The sequence below is a fragment of the Maniola hyperantus genome, chromosome 14, assembly GCF_902806685.2.
Source record: "Maniola hyperantus chromosome 14, iAphHyp1.2, whole genome shotgun sequence".
Classification (NCBI taxonomy): Eukaryota; Metazoa; Arthropoda; class Insecta; order Lepidoptera; family Nymphalidae; genus Maniola; species Maniola hyperantus.
In genome coordinates, this window is record NC_048549.1 from 10,116,029 (window position 1) to 10,140,215 (window position 24,187).

Below are 24,187 nucleotides of genomic sequence, written 5' to 3' on the forward strand. Positions count from 1 at the left end.
CGGTTTCCTTTATTCTATTATAGGACTATGCGCACAGCATCCTCCTTTATTCTTCACATTAGGTAGGTACCTATCCTTTATTAAATTAAACATTGAACATTTGTCACTATTCACTACAATGTATTGTAGGTATTTATATTAAAACTGTCTAAGAAAACGTTAAAATCATCAGTGAAATGCAACATAACTTTGCTTATTTAAAGTAGGTATTAGAGTTTAAAGTGTTAGTTATAAGTAGAATTATTCATCACCTGTAGGTGGGTATCAAAACTCAATAGTAGGAAAAATAATTTTCATGTGTAGGTAGGTAGGTCATTCACGCTTAAGAATAATCATATTCAGAACAAATCACATAGCTACGAGAAAACAAGACATGAAAATAACCTATTAAGGTCTAATGGTCTTTGCCGCTCTATACGTGTCGAGACTTGTCGAGACATGTCTGATTTAGGTCAGTGCATAACAACATTCACAACTTATTTGACAACCCTCTTTCTTTTAGCATTTTTTGCTGAAAGCTCATTTACTGATTTATCAGATCCCAGCACCTCCACCATGTCGTGGCGCCTCCTGTTTATGCTTAGTTAGACTCGGCTTGCCGCCCGGGTTTGAGGGTTGAAACCAGAGACGTCACGAAGGCTAGTTTGTGAATGTTTGATTATGCACTCACCCTTGCTCGATGCGCAGTCTGCTTGCGCGTGCGACACCAGGTTAATGCGCCGTCTCCGCGGCACTGAGGCGACGGGCGAGGAAGCGGCCTTCCTCCCCGTCGCATAGGACAGAATCCACTGCCTCGCACTCTGTAATACATATATGGGACGGGCAGATTTCGCCTAGACGAAATCTGCCGGGGCTACTGTCTTCCTCGCCGCTAAGCGGGGAAGACCAGTGCTGACTAGCGCTAAATTAAAGGAGGAACGGTTCCATCATTAGCCTAGCCATTAGGATTATAATTGGGTCCCATTGACCTACCGCGTTTCGGTCAGGTAACTGGCTATTCGTGCCGGCTCAAAGTGCCACACCTTTGCTTGCTACTTACGCCGAGAGTTAGCCGGGGTCGTCACTGACGTCGAGAGCTAGCTGGTCTCGTCATCTGTATCGAGAGTTAGCGGTTCGACGCTAAGGCCTGCCACCCGAGGGCCCCTACGACTCTCGATACTGACGGATTACTTTCTCCCAGCCAAGTCCTGCCAACAAGGGTCCCAATGGCTCCCGACGTTGACGATTTACTATTCCGACTAAGGCCTGCCAATAAAGGGCCCTTACGACTCTCGACGTTGGCTACATGGAAACGTTCCTTATGCACACAATTAATAGCAATCAAATATAGTTACTTATAGTTAGCCACTTACGAGTAATAATACAGGATGCGAGGCACCGAACTGATGACGGTGGGCGTGCTGTGAGGCGAGGCTGCCGTGCTCGGATCCAGTCAGTTAACAAAATGGTGGGCGCCGTGGTTCGAGGCTTCGACCACAGACAGTCGGCGTCGCGTTTCAAGTATAGACCATTAGACCCACAGAGTAAAGTCACAGACAACTTACCATAGTATTTTAAGCGTCCGGCTCTGGATTCCTCTCCTTCTAATCTCGTTTTGCTCGTTATTGTAATTAGATATTATAATTGGATGATTTAATTTTACGATGATTACTATTTATATTTTGTACAATTAACTATTTCGCGACGTTCGTCGCGACAACGTCTGACAGCTGAATGACTTCAGGTGTAGCGATCTAAATTCAGCCTTTACGGAATTCCTTTTTAATGGTTCTTTGTAATGAACTTTTTTTTATTATCTTAATTTTTTTTACAGGGCTTTTATACAATTGTATATGACAACCCTATCGTACCTTATAACATAGTCTAACTTAATAGGCTACTTGACAATTTTTTTAAGTTGGTCTTAAATGGTTAATATTTGTCCTATTATATCAAAAAAATTAACACTATATTTTTTTGCGACCTAAAAACCGTAAAACTTTAATTTAAAAAAATATTTTTCTTAGACAGGTGAAAACACTGTCGGCCATGTTTGGCCGATAGATTATCTGTGCTCTGACGTCATGCATTTGTAAACAACAGTATAACCACAGTGGTTATACTGTTGTTTACAAATGCATGACGTCAGAGCACAGATAATCTATCGGCCAAACATGGCCGACAGTGTTTTCACCTGTCTAAGAAAAATATTTTTTTAAATTAAAGTTTTACGGTTTTTAGGTCGCAAAAAAATATAGTGTCAATTTTTTTGATATAATAGGACAAATATTAACCATTTAAGACCAACTTAAAAAAATTGTCAAGTAGCCTATTAACAATAATCTATATATATAAAAGGAAAAGGTGACTGACTGACTGATCACACAGAACGCACAGCTCAAACTACTGGACGGATCACGCTGAAATTCGACATGCAGATAGCTATTATAACGTAGGCGTCCGCTAAGAAAGAATTTTTCAAAATTTAACCCCTGAAGGGGTAAAATAGGGGTTTGAAGTTTGTATGAAACTCTGTCAGTTTTGAAGTGTCTATAAAGAAGTTTTGTAGTTAATATTTTTGCAATTAGCAGTATTACATATTTTATTAAGCTCATAATATATGTAAAAATCTCATCGTTAAAGATCAACCCTTAAGTGTGTAAAATAGGGGTTTAAAATTTGTGTAGTCCACGTGGACGAAGTCGCGGGCATAAGCTAGTTATTAACAAAATCAAATTTAACATACCTAATATTCTATCTACCTGATACTCTATCTAACTTAAATAACTTAAAAATTTGTGTACTACCTAATCTATTTTTGTAATAAACTTAAATATTTGTGAATGAAGTGCTGATAGCATAAACCTTTACTTCTATTATAAGTCCCGCAAATTGCGCTGGAGCCATGTCTCATTAACATCGAAATGACGTTATTTTGACGTCAGCCGAAATAAAAATATACCATCAGCTCGATACTTCAGTCTAGTGCTGACATCACTAAAATGGCGGCCACGCGCATTAGCAATTTGCGGGACTGATACATATTTCGTTTATTCGTTTTTATATGCATTATTACCAAAAGGTAATTAGGGCTAAGGAAATCTAAGAGAATTTATCTGCAGTCCTATAGAATCTTGCCAGATATTTTTTGTCTGAGACTTGTGAGGACCAGATACCTACCAAAGAAAAATTCCGCGCGCGGTTTTTCGTTTGCTAATAATATGTATCTATTATAGATACTTAGCCAGTTTCATTCCAAACCTAAGACTGGACGCAACTCCTGCAACTTTTATCAAAATCACTGCCAAAACTGTCTTTTGTTCAGACAGACATACAACAAAGTGATCCTATAAGGGTACCTTTTTACTTTTTGAGGTACTGAACCCTAAAAATAAAAAATAAATTGCCTAATACACAGTGAATTTTTATCTTGAGTTGCTTGGATTCTCCGTTCTGTTTGAAACAAATAAAGCTTTTATTTCAGAAGAATTCCGTTTCCGCTTCTACTTTAATACACCACCAGCAAATTGAGTTTGTAAACAAGCAAAACTAAAACAAAATTTTGAGCTAAAATTGACGTGGTTAAATCAAATTCTAGCTCAAACTTCCTGTAATTAACCAAAATTAATGTTATATATTTCATATCACGTTATGAACAAAGTTACGTTTAAAAACAAAGTTATAATAGGCGACAGGTCGGTATGGCAATCAGGGTGGGGACACCCCGCACACCCACACAGGCCCCGCGCTACCCCGGTGTGGGATAGCGCGGTTGACGTGCGGGTGTGCGGCATTTTCCCCCGTTTCAAACCCCGATTGCCATCTCGACCTGTCGCATACTATAAGTACAACAGCTTTTAAAATTGCCTCCGTGTTAAACTACCTGTTGTTTAGTTTTTTTATAGCATCTGTTAAGTTTCTCACACAGTAACGTATAAGGCTTGGACAAACAAAACGCGTGACGACAAAGACACGCAATTGCAACATACGCGGCCTATGTTGCTCTTAGAAACCGTAAATACAAGAACCGTAATGTCAACTGAGTCAACTGACAGCGTGCGAGCTTCAGAAGTACCTACTAAATATTAAAGTTTATTGTATTAAAAATTACACAGTCGTTTATTGTAAGTAACATTTTGTGATCATGATGCTGCCGTTGAATGAATTAATACTTCTAGAAGGGAATCGTGTCCTTTGAAGCAGCCAAGATAAACATTGCAGGACATTAAGTTGTAAAGTGTAAACAAAAACGTGTTGCAGAGTTTGTTTGAACATGGGCTTCTGCCATAGCGCGTCGCTGCTTTGTATATGTCCAGGCCTTTAAGTCCTTACTGCAGGTGTCTACAATGTCTTCGAGTTTCGTAGACACGCGAATTTTTTGCGAATGTATGTAGTAATATTAAGTTACATTGAAGATATTTTTTTGTTGTAGACTTTTTATTGTTTACTAGATTACACATGATTGCAATCTCGCCTGATGGTTAGCGATGATGTGGTTTAAAGTTACCTGTGTGACACTATACTTTAAATAAAGATAACATCATTATCATCATCATCATCTCAAACCATAGTCGGTCTGCTACTAAGCACATTTCACATACCTTTAAGAAGAAGAAAAAAAACATTATGTTCAACTGTTCATGAATCCAATTCTAGAGGTGCGTGTCAGGCTGGAACCCTGGACTACCTACTAAAGAATTCGTTTACTTTTCACTACTAGACTATATTCAAACTTTTTAGTCTTATCGTTCGTCATTTCGAATATACGACATCTGCTAGAGTCCATCACGCTGGACATTTGAGGATTTGAGAACATTATGATGAAATCTCAGGCATGCAGTTTTCCTCGCGACGTTTTCTTTCACCGCTAGGCAAATATGATATTGATATTCTAGGCTAGTGATATTTAATTCCTTAAAACGCACGTATCTAGTTCCGATGTTAGAGTAAGAACTGTGAAGGCCCCCGAATAGTGAGCCGAAGTCGTAGCAACTATGACCATCTTGAATTTTATAGTACTTTTCTTTAAAGTCTGTCTGATATCGTCAGTTGTTCATTAAGGAGTGAGTATCAAAACTTTTCATTTCCAAAATAAATCCTCAAAATACGCACCATTGCAGGATGGTATTAAAATCGCAATTCAGCTGTCACGCCACGTGATGTATTCCTGGAATATATGGGATTACTTTTTGCAAAACTTTGGACGAGGGAAATTTACGGTCTCTCACAAATTAGGGCCGCATTCGAGATACATATTTTGGAGGAAACAAGCGCCACAGATGGGCTTTTTGTCCAGCGCTTCTTCGGTTTTGAAACGATGGTTTTACAGAAAAATATGCTGTTAGATATAAATCAAACACGCTATAAAGGATTATATTTTAGAACTCTTGGAAAATTAAAATCAAAAAAGCAAAACCCTCCCGAGTTGGGGACAATACGCAGATATAAACTTTCAGCTTTTATAACGTAACGAAGGTCTGGCACGCGCTGGCTCTCTCTCTAGTACCTTGAATTACTCGTATAATGGTACTGATTGTGAGCACAACTTAATTTTAGAGTATTCGCATGCTCTTCTTACTAATGTTAATGAAAAGGACAGACACAGTTTGACAGTTTTAAATTTAGTTTAAAGCTGTCAAACCTCGTGACCTTAGCTGCCAGTCGCGAGCCTTTTGTTTAAATTTGTAGCGTGCACTAAAATTTAGAGACTTTAAATGTAAAATTAATTAACTGTCCTTTTTTAGCAATATTAAAAAGAAAAAGATGCAGATACTCTAAATTTAGTTTAGAGAAAGACAACAGAATCGGCGCCATTACCTACCTACTTGTAATCCCGGAAAATCAAAGAGTTCCCGCAAAATGTTTAACATATCACCATACCATATCCGAAATCATCATCAAGTATCTAATAAAATAAAGTGCCTACATTTGAATAACATCTTCTTGCACATTCCCCCTTTGTGCTCAATTGCGGGTGATATATTCATTACAACGCGTCTTGTATATGTATACCCAAAATTTTGTTTCAATACATTTCAATTTTCAACTTGCGTAACCCAACTGAAGGTTGGGATATTTTGTTAGTCTTTTACGCTGCAACGACTGAACTGATTTGTCTAAAAGAAATAAGATATTTTATACACATAATGTGACTAATTCCATTGTACACAATCTCTTAACTAAACTATAATGGCACGTCTAAATCTATTGCTATCCCTATCATAATGTTGCTTGCGGAAAAGGATAGCACTAGATTTAGACCTTCTAATTTAGTTTAGTTTAGAGATTGTGTACAAGAGAATCGGCCCCAATATACATCTTAATAAGTACTTTCTATCCCGGAAAATCAAAGAGTTCATCAAATGTTTAACATACAGCATACAGCGATGTCCACGCGGGCGAAATCATCTCGTATCTTATATATAAAAGGAAAAGCTGACTGACTGACTGACTGATCTATCAACGCAACGCTATAACTACTGGACGGATCGGGTTGAAATTTGGCATGCAGATAGCTATTTGACGTATAGACATCCACTAAGATTTTTTTTTTGAAATGGTCCTATCTAATAAACAAGAACAATAAAGAAGAACAAAAGCGACCGACATAGCTCAAAGAATGAGCAAGCTGAAGTGGCAATGGGCAGGTCATGTCTGTCGCAGAATCGACGCCCGATGGGGCAGACGTGTTCTGGAGTGGAGACCGCGTACCGGTAAGCGCAGTGTAGGACGACCCCCCGCCCGCTGGACCGACGACCTGAAGAAGGTGGTGGGGAGCGGATGGATGAGAAAGGCGGAGGACCGTGTTTGGTGGCGCGCTCTTGGAAAGGCCTGTGTCCAGCAGTGGACGCAAAGAGGCTGATGGATTGGTTTGGATTGGATTGGATATCTAATAAAATAGAGTGCCTACATTTGAATGTCATCTTGCACATTCTCTTTGTGCTTAGTTGCGGGTGATGTATTCATTACAACAAGGCGTCTTGTCTTCCCAAAATTTTCCTTGAATACATTTCAACCTGCTTAACTCGATTGCCTGCAATAAAACTCAATTTCAAGCTACTTGCCGTCATAAATATTGCCGTACGTGGATTTTTTAATGATACGACTATCTTGGCGTATTATAATGGATTTATGGTATTGTGAAAGGTAATATTCTACATACTACAGAGCTTATATCCTAAAGACAAATATACTTTGTACTAGCTTATACTCGCGACTTCGTTCGCGGGGACTACACAAATTTCGAACCCCTATTTTACCCTCTTAGCAAGTTGCGTCCCACATTAGCACCCGTACCCGTTTCCAGGGAACCAGCGTCAATCCATCAGGTCTCTTCCCATCGTCCCGACTAATCCCTGCCGGCTCAGTGAGCGAAGGAATGTCTATGGTGGCAAGAGCCCTTTTGATTGTACCGTTAAAGGAGCCATGTCAAGTCAATACAATAATTCTCGTACCCTCTTGACACCATACAAAATTAAGCTGTCCCTTAGTTAATACTGCGAAAATAGCCGGTCATCTCTGCAATACATATAAAAATTGAATCTCCTCTCGCAGATATTTTTACCACGCCCGGATATTAAATCTCAGTAATATTTTATGTCCCCTTGGTAGCTCATAAACGTTGTCATGTACCAAGTTGCTTACACATGACACCCGTATGTATTTATTTATTTCATCTGCGCAACATTATGAGAACCTTCCAGAAATGTCTCCGCAATATAGTGGACATTTTCTCGCTACGAGACAATGTGTTTTTGAAATCACGAATTCCATTGGAATCCTGAAACATAATATATCACTAGTTGTGCCCGCGGGTTCGCTCACGTGGAATTCAGTTTGTGTCTATAAGAGTAGTACATAATATTATAAAGCACCCCGAAGAAGTGGCACCCACCCACATGAAGATTGAAAATCACCTTTTCATTTTTTTTTTCGGTATAGGACGTGTGGTTTATAATTTACAAGAGATAGGTAGGTATATGTTTTTTTAGATCTACTTGGTATTTGGGCTTTTGGTTTAAAATGAAGAGTATTTTAAAACTCTATATCCATGTGGGTTGAATAGGGGATGAAAGTCTGTATAAAAGCCCGTCGTTTTTCAATTTACATCCATATTACATCGATGAAAATTGGTATTTGGGTTTTCGTGCAACGATGAAGAAGTACGTATTTCAGGGGTTTTGGAAATCATTTTGGAAGTTCTTCATAATATTAGGTTAAAAGATAATATCGATGTACTCGACTCGATTTGAAAATACCATTAAATCCGGATCCAGCGGAATCGTTTCAAGCAATCCACTTATCAGATAACTCGAGTTAAAATCGCATACACATCAAAAAAATCCAATCTCATAAAGTCGACCCGCATCGATGGCAAGCGAATCTATTTCAGATTCAGTTTCATTAAAACTCCGCTACGAGTCACAAAAGGCTTCAGTCTCGTCATATTTTTAATCTTCTAACAGAACAATGAGACGGCGTCAACGCAAACAGAAAATGCTCTTACAGATTTCACGTATGGTTTCATGGGCGTAATGTTGATGCAATTTATTGCCACAGTGTAGTAACTAAGATTTGATTATACCTACTTCTTACTTTCCATAATTCAAGCAATAATTATTTTTGAGTTTATTATGGTATGTATATGTCCATTCTCGTAATATTTTAATCTTCTAACAGAACAACGAGAGGGCGTCAACACAAATAGAAAATGCTCTTACAGATCTCACGTATTCTCCATGGGCGTATTGTTGATGCAATTTACTGGCACAGTGTAGTAACTACGACTTAATTATACTTGTAATTTTACTTATTTCGAGAAATAATTATTTATGGGTTTATTATGCTACGTATGAGTTCTTTTGCCATCTTTTTAATCTTCTAACAGAACAATGAGCTTGTTGAAAAGCTTTACAGATTAGCAGATTATACGTATTCTCCGTGGACTTAATGTTTATGGTATTCTTCTGCAATTGATTGCCACATTGTAGTAACTTTGACTTAGTTATGTTATATTTGTTTTTTGCGTATTTCAAGCATTTACTATTTATTTTATGGGTTCATTATGCTATGTATGAGTTTATCTGTTAGAAGTTTAAAAATATTATTTTTAAACTTACATTTAAAAAAATATATTATTATAAATATATTTATTAAATATTATTATATTAAATACAATAAATATTTATAAATATTTTTGTTACAGGGATCTATTCAAAATCTCCAAATATTTCCTAATCCGGATTTTTATGGAAGAAATGATGTTTGTAATGATGTAAGTCTAAAATTTATGAAAATAACACTAGTATATTAAAAAGTAGACAAAAATTATACATATTATATAAAATATGATGTATTTTATCTTACAGGAGCTTACTCTTCCCGATAGTGTAAGTTTTATCTACATCCAGTAGATCACTTCTGCTCTATTTCTTTCATTTCAATGTCCGCTTAAAATCTTTGTCTATGTCTATGTCTTGTCCTTTATCTTTTGCAGGTTTATTGGCACTTCACACATTATTTATTTAGTTTACGTAATATTTACTTAAAATACAATCAAAAATAAATGGGTTTATTGATAGTTTTATTCTATTTCATGTACCTTGATATCGTTCACAACACTATCAATAAGTTTAATATATTATTTTATGACTTTTAGTTCAAAATAAATAATATAACTTATAAATACTTAAAAAAATATTATTCTTCCTTTATTTGAAATTAATATTAAGTTTTATTTGCTTTTTATTTTTGATTGTTAATTATTATTATTTTACTTATTATACTTAATATTATTGGGGCACTATTGCATTTTTAACATCAGTATTTTTTTCGTAGATTGAGCCTAACTCCAGTACCGTCAAAGTTGTAAGTTCCAGTTAGTAGTTATCAAAACAAAGTTACATAAATTACTAAAAAAAGTACTATAAACTTTACAGTTCTTTATAAAGTAACAAAAACAAAGCATAGCTCAATATTGATTGTAAATATATAGATTTAAAATACTCTTTACTTTTGTAATTATTTTCTTCTTTATGTGTTTGTGTTCGTGTATTCATTAGTTTTAGTCAATGTGTGTGAATGCTGGCCCAAAAGCTGACCCAAAAAGGGGCCTTAAATATGCACTAGCAATATTTTATTGGATCTTGTTAATTGTTCGCAGTACAAGAACAAACGTTTCCTTGCAAATATCTCGAAGACAGGTGATCTGATAGCACATGTTCTTTTAACACTTACTAGAGTTAGGTACAATAATTGTACTAACAAGTCTAAATCAGCATTTCAATGGAATACTCTCTTTTTCCAAAAAATGGTCTATGTACTGACAACATAATTATATTATGGCCCATTTGTTTAGCTTTATTTGTGTGTTTTGTGATGCTTATGCCTTTTTATGTTACTTTTTAAAGTTCCAAGCATTGTAACATTTTAACAATATTTTAATTAATTATTTTTCATATATAACCAGAATATTATTTACACGGTGATTACACGAGATTAACAAATTAATTAACCTTAACCTAATTTTAGGATACTTCAAGTCCACAGAATTTGGAGGTACGTAAATTTATTTTTTTATAAATGAATCAAAGATTACGTTTGTAAACGATAAACATTTATAAGCTGAAATAAAATTAGCTTTCTTGCTTATAAACCACCCAATCAAGTACTTAAATTACCAACAGTAGATATTCGAATCAATATATAACATGTTTAGGTTTATTTGCATTGGCATTTTAACGAAGACTACATTATTGGAATATTCATTTTTGCAATTATTTACAAAATAAAAATAACTATTAATAATGTTACTTCCTAGCTCCTGGGGTCAATCTTGTACGTATCAGCTTTATTATAGTATCCTAATAACCTTCATGCTTGTGCACGTATATTTTAGTTAAATAACAATTGCTTGACAAAAAAGAAATTTTTAATAACTGCTATTTATAAATTACAGTTTCTAGATCTCGATCCTCACCGAGGTGACGTTCCAGAAAATAATAACGGTGAGTTATTGTGAATTACAATAAAATAAGAATAATATTTTCCGAGATTAAAAAAAATTCAAACAAGGGAATATTAGTCATGATAAACATGGCTAATATTCCTTTTTTAAATTCATAAATAGCAATAAATTACCTATTTATTACAGATTCCAGCTCAGAAACAAAAAAAATAACTTTTGAGAAGGGTGAAAAAGGAGATAAGGGTGATAGAGGAGATACGGGAGAGCGTGGTGAAAATGTGAGAAAAATATATTTAGTCGATGACTGACAAATGTCCTAGATACCAATAATTGAAATAATAATCTACAAGTAGTTCTTGTTATTCAGGGTAACGATGGTGAATCTATTACTGGTCCAGAAGGACCGCAGGGACCTCCTGGCCCTCAAGGACCTCCAGGAATATCTGGCGAAAAGGGTGATAGAGGAGTAAGAAAATTCTTTAAACTGTAATAGCTTGAATTCAATAATTTTTTTAGATGTGTTTACTTTCAGATTTTAGAATATTATAGTGTTGACTATATTTATAATTTTTATGATAGTGTTTTTTTTACCTACACTTTAAATTATTTAGAAATAGTGTTAAGATATTATTATCCATACTAATAATATAAATGCGAAAGTATGTCTGTCTGTCTGCTAGCCTTTCACGGCCCATCCGTTCAACCGATTTTGATAAAATTTGGTACAGAGTTAACTTATATCCCGGGGAAGGACATAGGCTACATTTCATCCCGGAAAATTGATGAGTTCCCACGGGATTTTTAAAAACCTAAATCCACGCATACGAAGTCGCGGGCATCAGCTAGTTAATATAATTTGTGCATGGCGAGATTTTTACGTGCTTTGGAAGTGTCAAGTGTGGTGGAATCTTGAATTTTAAATAGCCGTTTAAAATTGCTGTTGAAATGAATGACCTGCAACAATGATTTAAATAAAAACATGGGATGATTAATTTTTCAAAGGTGTGTGAAAGAATAACTGGCCCACGTGGTGAAGCTGGTCCACCCGGGCCTCGGGGTGATGTGGGTGAACCCGGGCCACCTGGTTTGACTGTAAGTATTATTTTATAGAATATGCCACTAAAGTAGAGCCACATTTTAAGGAACATGATCGTAATACAAGACACATTACTGCCTTTCTCAGAATTATGAAGAGTGATACGGGACGTAGCGGTGCCCTTTCTTGTAGTATTTGTATACAAAACAGTGACGAAGCGCCTTCTAGCTAGGATATCGCGAAGCAGTCGCAGAAATTTTATCCTTCGGGTTGGATTTTAAATCGGGTACCTACTTACTTTAAGTTGCCACCACTTCCCTAAGTACCTACATTTTTAGGATATGAATACATCATTATTTTTTACATCTTTGAATGAAAACATTACTGTAAAATGATTTTATAAGTTAAAACATCACTTCAAGGGCCCTCTAGGCATCCAAGGGAAACGAGGTCCACCTGGTCTGAAGGGTGATAATGGTGACCCTGGGGCTATGGGTTTGCCAGGACTGGATGGCACATTTGGACCAAAAGGGGAACCGGGAAAAGATGGAACCCCAGGACCTAAAGGAGAAACTGGATCGCCCGGACCTCCCGGAAAATCAGGACTTGTTCATAAGGTGATTACCATTTATGATTTTAGTATTGATAGCCATTAAAATAATAACATATTATTTTCAATTCTAGTTCAGTACTAAAGAATAAACTTACTAGATTAGAATAATGACAACTGGGAGTTACCAGTTAATTATTGTTTATCTAGAAAGTCCACACTGTTATTTAGATTGATTTTCAATGGAACGAATAGTGTCAGAGCTTATGTTGACAGGAAATAGTAGAGACAAAAGAACCAATAAATGGAGATAAAGGTGATATGGGGCCAATTGGACCCCCTGGTCCTCCTGGACGAGATGGAAAAGACGGAATGAAAGGAGACAAAGGAGACTATGGCATCAAGGGAGAAAAGGGGGACGAAGTGATAAAACATATTCAGGTAAGTTTGGACATGGACCATAATATAACTTTACTACTCGTTATTTTATGGTTATTTGTGATCAAAATTTTATATCTCAAATTGTTACTAAATATATTTAAGTGAAACAAAAATTAGAAAATTTTTACTCCAGGCTTGTTCCGCCAAAAACTTAATGTTTCTTGTGCTATGATTAGGGTAAGGATGGAAAACCAGGACCTCGGGGAGAAAAGGGTGACACTGGAATGCCAGGAGAAAATGGGATACCAGGTAAAACTGGAAGACATGGTCTTGATGGTGAAAAAGGAGAGAAAGGTAAAATAAATATATGACTAGAAGTGATGATATTTAAATTTAAATTTCTTGAATATTAAAACCCAGATACTTACAAATCACTTTGATATTAATTATGAATTAATTTTTAATTTTTGTAAATTTATTTCTTCAAAAATTTTGCAGGAGAAGTCATACTAGTAGATATTAAAGGAGAGAAAGGTGAAATGGGTGTACCAGGTGAAAAGGTGCGTAGAAATCTCTTGTTATTTTTATTTAACGTTTCTTTTCGATATCATCATTTAAATATATTTTAGGGTGACAAGGGAGATAAAGGATCAGGAGGTCCCAGGGGGGACACTGGAACTGATGGACCACAAGGGCCTCCTGGACAAAGAGGACTTCAAGGGGACAAAGGAGAATCTGGTACTGAAGGGCCCAGGGGATATAAAGGGGAACCTGGTGAACCAGGTGCTCCAGGAAATGTGCCAGCATCGACTATTAGTCTGATGAAGGTAATAAATTTAAATTTGTAAAGTATAAGAGCTTGACCAGAAATAAAAAAACTAAGTATTGTGAAGTTTATGGTCTTATTTAAATTAGTTCCACAGGTTTTCCGTAATATGGCAAGGTGTTTTATTTTTAGCCAAGCTTTAGTACCTATATTTGATTAAAATAAGTGTATGGTTTTCAAAATGAAGTCATTTTCGTAATAAAGTACTGTCAAACAAGGAGAAATGATTGAAAAAAAGTATGTTTTTTTCGCAATCGGAAATAATGTATCAGGCAACATAAAGTGATACCACGTGATTCATGATTATAGCTTTTACCTATTTATGTTATAGGGACCAAAAGGGCAACAGGGGCTCCCTGGCCCTCGAGGTCCACAAGGCCACAAAGGAAAAACTGGGCCACGAGGACCAACTGGCCCTAAAGGTCCTAGAGGAACACCGGGGCCACGCGGTCCAACGGTAAGTACTTAACATCTTAATTTGGGAAAAAATATATTATTATCTGTGATAACTTATAACTACGATGAGGATTGGACAAAAGGAGAGTAAACGAATTCCTTGAATCAACAAACTCTTTGGTAACTTCTTTGATGCTACAGATTTTACAGCCTATTTGTTTACTAATCAATGAATTCTTTACTGATTGAATGGTTGGTAGGTTGAACCTAGTAGACACTGTGAAGAATAGAAATATTTTTCAACAATTTTTAGGGACCAACTGGACCTAAGGGCGATAAAGGTGCTATGGGAGCGAAAGGTGAAAAGGGCGAGACACCTTTCATTGATGTTGGAAAGGTAAATATTAACAAGTTAATTTTAGTAAGTAGTGTGTTAGACTGTGTTACACACCAAACCTTACATATCACGATAATTTATCAGATGAAACGTATTATCGTACTGAATCTTAGCAAGAACTTTAAGTTTAATTGAAGAAGAAAGGGGCATAATGATCCTATTTAACATGTCTTACATTTCTTATTAAATCAGATTAAATAAGTAATACATATTTTTGCTTCCAGCTCAAAGGAGAAAAAGGAGAGAGGGGTGACATTGGACCAGCGGGTGAATCAGGCAAACCTGGTATACCCGGAAAATGTGAAAATTGTAATTCTATTACGGGCTCCGGTCCACCTGGTCCACCGGGACCACCTGGTCCACCCGGTACCTCAATAACCGGTCCTAAGGGAGAACCGGGAGAAATTATTAAAAGCTCGTTTTTTAATTTTGAGAATGGTAAGGGTTTTTACGTATTCTAATTATTATAAACAAATAAATAGCCTCATCTGGTGACAGACAGGATGACTCATTTTTTGCGCAAAGGATCAGCCTGGCTGTCCAGCGTGGAAATGCAGCCAGCCTTCTTGGCACCATTCCACGCGGGCATGATTTATACAATAATTAGATAAGGCTAGCTCTAAGTTTCATTGTAACATTTTCAAAAAAAAAACAGTAGATAAAATAATGAGCAATATTGTCTGTGTGCTTATATCTTCAGGTACAGATGACGAGGATGACTTTTATACAGCGGGAACAGTAATATACAAGACCAGCAGAGCTTTATTTAAGGTCAGTTAAAAAAAATCGGTACAATTTTATATCTTAAAAATATATTAAAAGGATAAGGTGACTGACTGACTGACTGATCTATCAACGCACAGCTCAAACTACTGGACGGATCAAGCTGAAATTTGGCATGCAGATAGCTATTATGACGTAGGCATCCGCTAAGAAAGGATTTTTGAAAATTCAACCCCTAAGAGGGTGAAATAGGGATTTGAAATTTGTGTAGTCCACGCGGACGAAGTCGCAAGCATAAGCTAGTATATTCATAAGATACTGTCCATACTAATATTATAAATGCGAAAGTTTGTCTGTCTGCCAGCTTTTCACTGCTCATTCGTTTAACCAATTTTGACAGTCGGTACAGGCATAGCTTGCAAACATCCAGAAGAAGAAAAAAAGAGCTCCCACGTGAATTTACAAAACCGACGTCCACAGGGTACCTATCAACTAGTAAATATATTTTTGTTCTAGAGAACTTCAAGCATACCGCTGGGAACATTAGCTTTTATTATAGCAGAAGAGAAATTGTTATTGAGAGTCGAAAAAGGATGGAAATTTGTTATTGTAAGTAGAAAAACTATTCGTTGTTTTCATGCTTATGTATTCGAAAAACCCTTCTTCCCAATAATCCCTCCACACCAAGGGTCTCTGGTAGAGATCTCTCATAGAAATTAGTGCTTCCCTGTCCACTTTTACTCTCTTTTTCTCTTTATTGTAAATGTTTTTGGTACAAAAAAATCCCATCAGACAATATTTCTTTTTAATACCTATAGTACGTGACAGGTCCAGATGTCAATCGGGGTGTGAGACGGGGAGACGCCCCGCACAACCGTACGTTGGGCTATCCCGCACCGGCGGGGTGATTACGTATCTCGCGACAGGCTTGCGACAGGCGTAAATCTCGCGATCATAGCTGTCAAATGTCACGCGTAACAGTGGCTAGAGAGAGACAGCAATAGCCACAAAGCAAAATAAGAAGAAGAAGAAGAGAGGCCGCAAATGAACTGTCGCGTTGCTGTCGCTACTGCAACGTTTTTCGTAATCACCCCGCCGGTTAGCGTGGGGCCAACTCGTACCTAACTACCTACCTGCTTAAATAAAATTGATTTTGATATTTTTATGTCGTATGTCTTTTATATCATCATCATCATAATCATCATCAGCCTGTGGACGTCCACTGTTGGACATAGGCCTTCCCTAAAGAGCGCCACCACACCCGGTCCTCAGCCTTCCTCATCCAGCCATTTCCCGCCAGCCTCTTTATATCGTCGGTCCATCGTGCTGGAAGGCGTCCCACACTACGCTTGCCTATCTTTTATATATACCTACTTTATTCACAGACAGACTCCATCCAACACACAACTACAATATGGCGGCCGCCGAAATTACACAATAAGGTACAACCGTCCAAAATACAAGAACAAGTAAAACCGAGCAACGATATTTATGTAAGTGTGATTCCGTCTCCGTGTTTCTACTATCTAGGAGATTTCAATCAGAAATCCCAAAAGCTTTTAATCAAAGCAATTACTCAGAGAATATTGAATCTCATAATCCTCAATCAGAACTTTTTAAAGTGATCATGGGGGCCGATTCTCTTGTACACAATCTCTTAACTAAACTAAATGAAAGGGTCTAAATCTAGTGCTATCCTTTTCCGCGAGCAACATAATGAAAGGGATAGCAATAGATTTAGACGTGCCATTTAAGTTTAGTTTAGAGATTGTATACAACAGAATTAGCCACAATGTGGCTAATTCCGTTGTACACAATCTCTAAACTAAACTAAAATGACACCTCTAAATGTATTGCTAAAATGGATATTGGATAGCACTAGATTTAGATCTGTTAATTTAGTTTAGTTTAAAGATTATGTACTACAGAATCGGCCCCATTGTATATCTAGCGCAATAAAAAATTGTGTACTTAGTTGTTTTTAATCTTCATTTTTCATGAGTAATAAAATAAGTTTTAATTATTTTTGATTTATCGTGCAAAATGTCAAAAAAATACTTCAACTTTTACGGAACCGTCGCGTCGGTGCGGTGAGCTTGACTCGCATTTGACTGGTTTTTTTTCTTCACAGATCCGGTTAGTAGCTCTAAACAAGCCATATCCTGGAAATATGCTGACTGTGGCAAACAGGACAGGACGGAACGCCGCGAACCAGGAATGCTTCAGACAGGGTACGAAAGCGTTTCGGACGAACAATTTTGTCGCCTTCTTAGCTAATAAGTGAGTAACATTAATATTTTTCCTACTCTCATTATCTTGGCCAATGACCTCTATCCAATATGCACTAGACTGATCATACCGAATAAAAATCCTGTTCTATGAAGCAATTGTTGTAGGCAAAGGCGTGTTTCAGCCCGCAAAAAATATTGTTTGGAGTGACCCGTCTGGTCCGTTTATAAAAATCCCGTAGGATTTATATAAACGGACTAAGACGAGAGTTTTAATTTTCACATGAATGTGAAATTATAATAGTAATTATTTCAAAATGGCCGCCGTAAAAATTTAAAAGTATTTTTCTTGTATGATGGTACAGAACCTTTCGTGTAAGAGTCCGACTCGAGTCGCACTTGACCGCTTTTTATAATTATGTTCATGAAAATTGTATTATGAATATATTATGTTTCAGCGTGGATGACTTGAAATCAGTTGGGAAAACGGGCATCTACAATAACATTCCGGTAAAGAACTCTAGGGGCGAGGTGCTCTATGACTCCTGGTCCAGTATGTTCAATGGGTCCGGCGCCATTCTCACCAACGTCAGTATCTACAGCTTCAGCGGGAAGAATATACTTATTGATCCTACGTGGTAAGTCTTTTTTCTTTTTTAAAAGGACAATAAGGCCGATTCTCTTGTACACAATCCCTAAACTAAATTAAATTAACAGGTCTAAATTTAATGCTATCCTTTTCTGCAAGCAACATTATGAAAAGGATAGCAATAGATTTAAACGTGCCATTTTAGTTTAGTTTAGAGATTGTCTACAACGGAATTAGCCTCAATGGCGCTGAGTCTGTTGTCTTTCTCTAAACTAAATTTAGAGTATATGCATCTTTTTCTTTTCAATATTGCTATAAAAGGACAGATAATAAATTTTACATTGAAAGGCTCTAAATTTTAGTGCACGCTACAAGAAACAGTAGACTCGCGACTGGCAGCTAAAGTCACGAGGTTTTACAGCTCAAAATTAAATTTAAATCTGTCAAACTGTGTCTGTCCTTTTCATATTACATTAGTAAGAACATGATGCGAATACTCTAATAAAATTAGGTTGTGCTCAGAATCAATACCACTGTTGAAACTTGGTAAGTGAACTTGGTGAACCGCACACAAACAGAAAAAAAATTTTTTTTTCATCAAACCCATACGTGTGGGATATCTATGGCAAGGTCTGCAAAAATGATATTGAGGTTTCTAATATAATTTTTTTCTAAACTTATAGAATAGAATAAAAAAATGATAGTTTAGTTAGTTGCTGATTTGATAAACTGCTAAACATAATACAATGTTATTAGGATTAAAACGCAGAGAAAGTCATATAAATAATAATAATTACTGAAATAGGTATAAACCGTTACATTTCAGGAGGATGAAAGCAATATGGCACGGAAGCAATTCCTATGGCACCAGGTCACCGAGGGCTTCATGTGAGAATTGGGAGAGTGACAGCCCAACCAGCCAGGGTGCTGGGTCCTCACTATATAGTTATAGACTTTTAGATCAAGAAAGGTGAGTAACTACTTAAGAGAAGTAACCCGTAGCGTATCCAAGCGCTTTCCATACTAGCTATACGTAATCTGTAGATAAGCTACTTTACAACTTTGTTACTTGTCACAATAACAACGCTAAGTAACGAATCCATAGGTCCGGGTTCCAACCCGGTTCGAAGGACCAAAATGTTTGATGTGTGCACAAAAAGACTGTAATTCTTGGCACTGGTTTATTCACTTTAAGTACAAATAATAGACACGTAACTACAATGTGTGTTCCCGATGCACCGCGAATAGCTTGCCTGTTCGACGCGAAGACAGGTGTCGGCTGACGCCTTTCGCTACGCACTAGTTTAGTGCAGTTGCACTAAACACATAGATTTAATTATATTCAAATTTAAGACATTGAAAAGATTGTGATTTGTCAAAAAAACTGTTTTCAATCAAACTATTTAGATTCGCAAACTATGGAGTAAACATTCACAAAACTCCTAGGTACTGTATAACTGTAAATAAAGTTCGAATTACATATCTGTTTGTTTATAAACAAAACAATATTCAAAAGCCTAACGCGGGTGCATCATTAATCTAAACGACTATTGTTCCACCGTATCGTTGGAAGACATGGATGGACATGGGTAAACCGTTAAAACTTGGATATTATACCCTCCTGAAACATGTTTGTAACTCGTCTAGGGTTGTTCCAATCGAAAACTTTATATCAGCTAGCTTTAGTCCCTTCGCAACATTGTTGATTATGTATAACTAGCTGATGTCCGCGACTTCGTCCGCGTGGAATTAGGTTTTTTAAAAATCCCGTGGGAACTCTTTGATTTTCCGGGATAAAAAGTAGCCTATGTCACTCTCCCAGTTTTTATCTATACCCGTGCAAAAAATGACGTCAATCCGTTTCACCGCTGCGACGTGATTGAAGGACAAACCAACAAACCAACAAACCAATAAACAAACACACTTTCGCATTTATAATAAGGGTACTGATTTTATAATTCCATGTTAGTATTAAGTAGGTACCTATCCTTTTTTTTTTTCGTGGGTAAAATTAACCTAGTAGGTACAATCTGTGGCAAATTCTGTTGAGTTTGCTTTAGTATTTAGGCATAAAAAAGTACCTAAACAAAGTAAAAAAAGTAAACAGATGTATCTAAATATATAAAAGGAAAAGGTGACTGACTGACTGATCTATCAACGCACAGCTCAAACTATTGGATGGATCGGGCTGAAATTTGGCAAGCGGATAGCAATTATAACGTATAGGCATCCACTAAGAAAGGATTTTTAAAATTCAACCCCTAAGAGGGTCAGATAGGGGTTTGAAACTTGTGTAGTCCACTCGGACGAAGTCGCAAGCATAAGCTATTCTGTATATATACAATTCAAAGTCCTGACTGACTACTGATTTATAAATCAAAGTACAGCCTAAACCGCTGGTCTGAGAGACATGATATTTGACGGGTGTGTTCTTTGTAAAGAGTAGGAATCCACTAAGAAAGGATTTTGAAATTCCACCTATAAGTGATTTAAATATGGGTTCGAAACTTAGATGTTCGCGTGGGTTACCACGCGAACGAAGTAGCGTGCATAAGCTAGTAATAATATAAAAAAATATTAAATTTTATTGAATATGACTGGAGATGCTATATCTATACCAAAATATTACGAATATGGACTCAGCCCTATTATTCAAAATAGAACCAATTTCTATCCTCATGTCTATTAGCAGTTGCAGACATATTTTTAAAAGTTGTACCTGACAACCCTAACGATATCCATTATTGGATACCATACCATTAATAATTACACTCGTGTAAATTTTGTTATTCCAGTCTGTAAACGTTCTCTTTTTAAAGGTATCTGTCTGCCTCCGGTATTCCTGGAATATCTAGGAATAGCAGACGTTAACAATTTACTCGTACATTCGCAAATTAGTTCCTCGTACTCATTACTACGCTTATCCTACCTATTGGCTCGTGAAGCCTTAATACATTTATAATAAGATTTATGAGTTTTTAAGAGATATAAAATACGACGGCAGCGTTACACTGAAATCGTGAACGATTTTTAATAAGCCCGCTCTTTACCTCCGCCCCTGAAAGTCACGAAGAACATTATGGAAAACTCTTAGAAATGCAGTTTTCCTCGCGATGTATTCTTCCACTTTAATTGCTTAATATGCATATGTTAGAGGTGCGTCCCTGACCCTCCTAAATAGGAAACCGACGTCTTAACCACTAGGCCATAATCTCTTTAAGCTGTGCTATTGTATCACCGCTTAAGGAGATACGTTATACAGTCGTTCGACAGAGACGCCTAGACAAAGCGCTTCTGCGGGGTCAGATGCAAGACAGGGGAGGGAATACCGACCGGCGAAAATTAGCAAAACAAACTTTATCTTTCGGTTATGTAGGTGCTGCGACCGTAAAGTGGCTGGTCGATTAGAAAAAAGTTGCGTCAATCATTGCTACGATCTGAATGTTGTGGTTGGCTGAATTTATGATATTCTTACTGCGACAATGCATTCCAGTCAATAGTGAGTGAGTGTCGGGCAATAAGGGGTGATTGGAGATTGCGATCGTCACAATGTCACTGTCAAACTACGACAGTAGGCTCCGACACGTCCGTATACATCATAGAAGTTGTCTGTATATACAGGGTTACAGGAAAATAGGACACGATCCCGTTAAGGGATTATAGTACAGGACATTGGCTATCAAACGACTCCTAAAGTGCTTATGCGAAAGTGTATCGTTTTCGAGTTATTCATTTTTTTATTTATTTCTTGGTAAAAGGGTGTTTGCCACTTTAAAAATTAATAAAAAAAAGGAACAATGTATTTCAGCAGATTTTTTTTTATTTCTTGCTAGTACATATCCTTGTTAATAATAAACAGTTATAAAACTAAAAAAAACTTCAAGAATTTTAAAATTACAGCCCAAAAACTGTACAAGTTTTCGATTTTTAAATTTAATTCTTTGAATAACTTGCAAATTTTCTGTAAAAATTACTATGGCACTTATCCTGCGGATTATTTTAAAAACATTCACGTTTCGTTAGGTATCCATTGGTACAAAAAAATTACAAAAAAAAATCATAAAATCAAGAAAAAATTACACAACAAAGAGACGGTAGAAGGTAGAGGTTCTAACAAATGCTATTGCCAAAGAATTAAATCAGAATCAATGTAAAAACGAGTTTAATGCAAAATAGTTAAAGATTATTTTTAATCAGGTCAAAAGGTAACATAAAATCAGTCAAGTGCGAGTCGGGCTTGAACACGAAGGGTTCCGTACCTTCGTACAAAAAATAACACTTTTTAATTTTTTTTAATTTATATGGCAGTCATTTTGTAATTTTTAGTATTTATTGTTATAGCGGCAATAAAAATACACATTCTGTAAAAATTTCAAGTCTCTACGTATTAGGGTTCACGAGATACAGTCCACTGACAGACAAACGGACGGCCGGACAGACGGACAGACGGACGAACGAACATGAAATTTTCACAAAATGTGTATTTTTATGGTCGCTATAACAACAAATACTAAAAATTACAAAATGGCTGCCATAAAAATTAAAAAAAAATAAATTGTTATTTCTTGTACGAAGGTACGGAACCCTTCGTGTGCGAGCCCGACTCGCACTTGACTGATTTTATATTACCTTTTTACCTCATTAAAAATAATCTTTAACGATTTTGCATTAAACTCGTTTTTACATAGATTCTGATTTAATTCTTTGGCAATATCATTTATTAGAATTTTCTACCTTGTCTCTTTGTTGTGTAATTTTTTCTTGATTTTATGATTCTTTTTGTTATTTTTTTGTACCAATGGATAACTAACGAAACGTAGATGTTTTTAAAATAATCCGCAGGATAAGTGCCATACTAATTTTTACAGAAAATTTGCAAGTTATTCAAAGAATTAAATTTAAAAATCGAAAACTTGTACAGTTTTTGGGCTGTAATTTTAAAATGCTTGAAGTTTTTTTTAGTTTTATAACTGTTTATTATTAACAAGGATATGTACTAGCAAGAAATAAAAAAAATCTGCTGAAATACATTGTTCCTTTTTTTATTAATTTTTAAAGTGGCAAACACCCTTTTACCAAGAAAAAAATAAAAAAATGAATAACTCGAAAACGATACACTTTCGCATAAGCACTTTAGGGGTCGTTTGATAGCTAATGTCCTGTACTATAACCCCTTAATGGGATCGTGTCCTCTTTTCCTGTAACCCTGTATATGTATTCTTTTGGGCTTCGTAGCGTTCCCCGTCGAATATCAGTTTTGTTGTCAGCGATTAGAGTGAATAAAGTTGCGAGATAAATAATTATATTTGTTGTGCAGCGTTAACGCGCGATTCGCGGACAAATTTACCGCCGTGATCGCTCGCAACTGTAGAGCGGGCTTTAAACTTTGGTATTATTTTGTTCCCAGATACTCCTGTGATAAGGAGCTAATTGTCCTCTGCGTAGAGGTTACATCTCACACGCAAGCTTTAAAACAAAGCTTAAGAAGAAGACACCATAGGTAAGTTCATACTACTATTAATTATTAGATAGCAGTGAAAAATCAGGATATGCTAAAAATATGACATTAAAAATTGGAAGTATCTAGATAGCCACAAACGGCTGTTTACTAAATAATATATTCTAATAAAAATATTCTGCTATAAGTCCCGCAAATTGTTAATGCACGTGGCCGCCATTTTAGTGACGTCAGCACTTAACCGTAGTTTCGAGCTGATGGTATATTTTTAATTCGGCTGACGTCAAAATTACGTCATTTCGATGTTAATGAGACATGGTTCCAGCGCAATAGCAATCCGCGGGACTTATACTTGTGAAGTTATTGGCACAGAGTAAGGATGATTATAATTGTTATTTCTCGTTATACTGTGTATTAGCTTTTATTTGTTCCATAACGCAAACTCTATTTCTTTAGAGTTTGATAGAAAATGATTCTTCATTTTCTAATGGAAATGTCAAGTAGCTTTCGGTAGCCGGAGTAACTACATAGAATGAAATGAAATCTAATCACATCGACTCTACGCATTCTTGTCGGTCATACCCCTATTAGGATAGAAAATAATATTTTATTGTAAAACGCGAAGCCAAAAGCTTAAAGATTTTTATCAAGCTTTAAT

The 24,187-nt window shown here is 36.3% G+C and overlaps 1 protein-coding gene and 1 long non-coding RNA gene across 2 annotated transcripts in view; one reads left to right on the plus strand and one right to left on the minus strand.

Annotated features, from left to right (window-relative positions):
* Nucleotides 1-24,187, plus strand: part of LOC117988140 (collagen alpha-1(XVIII) chain-like) — a 102,019-nt gene that overhangs the window by 74,846 nt on the left and 2,986 nt on the right. The window contains exons 4-26 of the mRNA XM_034975257.2: nucleotides 9,185-9,253; nucleotides 9,348-9,368; nucleotides 9,817-9,846; nucleotides 10,510-10,536; nucleotides 10,937-10,985; nucleotides 11,132-11,223; nucleotides 11,313-11,411; nucleotides 11,948-12,037; nucleotides 12,404-12,598; nucleotides 12,808-12,972; nucleotides 13,149-13,266; nucleotides 13,411-13,472; nucleotides 13,542-13,739; nucleotides 14,070-14,195; nucleotides 14,448-14,531; nucleotides 14,756-14,969; nucleotides 15,232-15,302; nucleotides 15,771-15,863; nucleotides 16,640-16,747; nucleotides 17,386-17,534; nucleotides 17,941-18,120; nucleotides 18,898-19,041; nucleotides 23,479-23,571. Coding sequence (XP_034831148.2) covers nucleotides 9,185-9,253; nucleotides 9,348-9,368; nucleotides 9,817-9,846; nucleotides 10,510-10,536; nucleotides 10,937-10,985; nucleotides 11,132-11,223; nucleotides 11,313-11,411; nucleotides 11,948-12,037; nucleotides 12,404-12,598; nucleotides 12,808-12,972; nucleotides 13,149-13,266; nucleotides 13,411-13,472; nucleotides 13,542-13,739; nucleotides 14,070-14,195; nucleotides 14,448-14,531; nucleotides 14,756-14,969; nucleotides 15,232-15,302; nucleotides 15,771-15,863; nucleotides 16,640-16,747; nucleotides 17,386-17,534; nucleotides 17,941-18,120; nucleotides 18,898-19,041; nucleotides 23,479-23,571 — 2,477 coding nt within the window. The remainder of the gene's footprint in view (nucleotides 1-9,184; nucleotides 9,254-9,347; nucleotides 9,369-9,816; nucleotides 9,847-10,509; nucleotides 10,537-10,936; nucleotides 10,986-11,131; nucleotides 11,224-11,312; nucleotides 11,412-11,947; nucleotides 12,038-12,403; nucleotides 12,599-12,807; nucleotides 12,973-13,148; nucleotides 13,267-13,410; nucleotides 13,473-13,541; nucleotides 13,740-14,069; nucleotides 14,196-14,447; nucleotides 14,532-14,755; nucleotides 14,970-15,231; nucleotides 15,303-15,770; nucleotides 15,864-16,639; nucleotides 16,748-17,385; nucleotides 17,535-17,940; nucleotides 18,121-18,897; nucleotides 19,042-23,478; nucleotides 23,572-24,187) is intronic.
* LOC138403262 (uncharacterized) lies at nucleotides 671-1,538 on the minus strand. The gene is made up of 2 exons (XR_011237565.1): nucleotides 1,353-1,538; nucleotides 671-800 (listed from the first exon to the last, which is right to left on the minus strand). It is a non-coding gene; the product is annotated as an uncharacterized lncRNA (long non-coding RNA).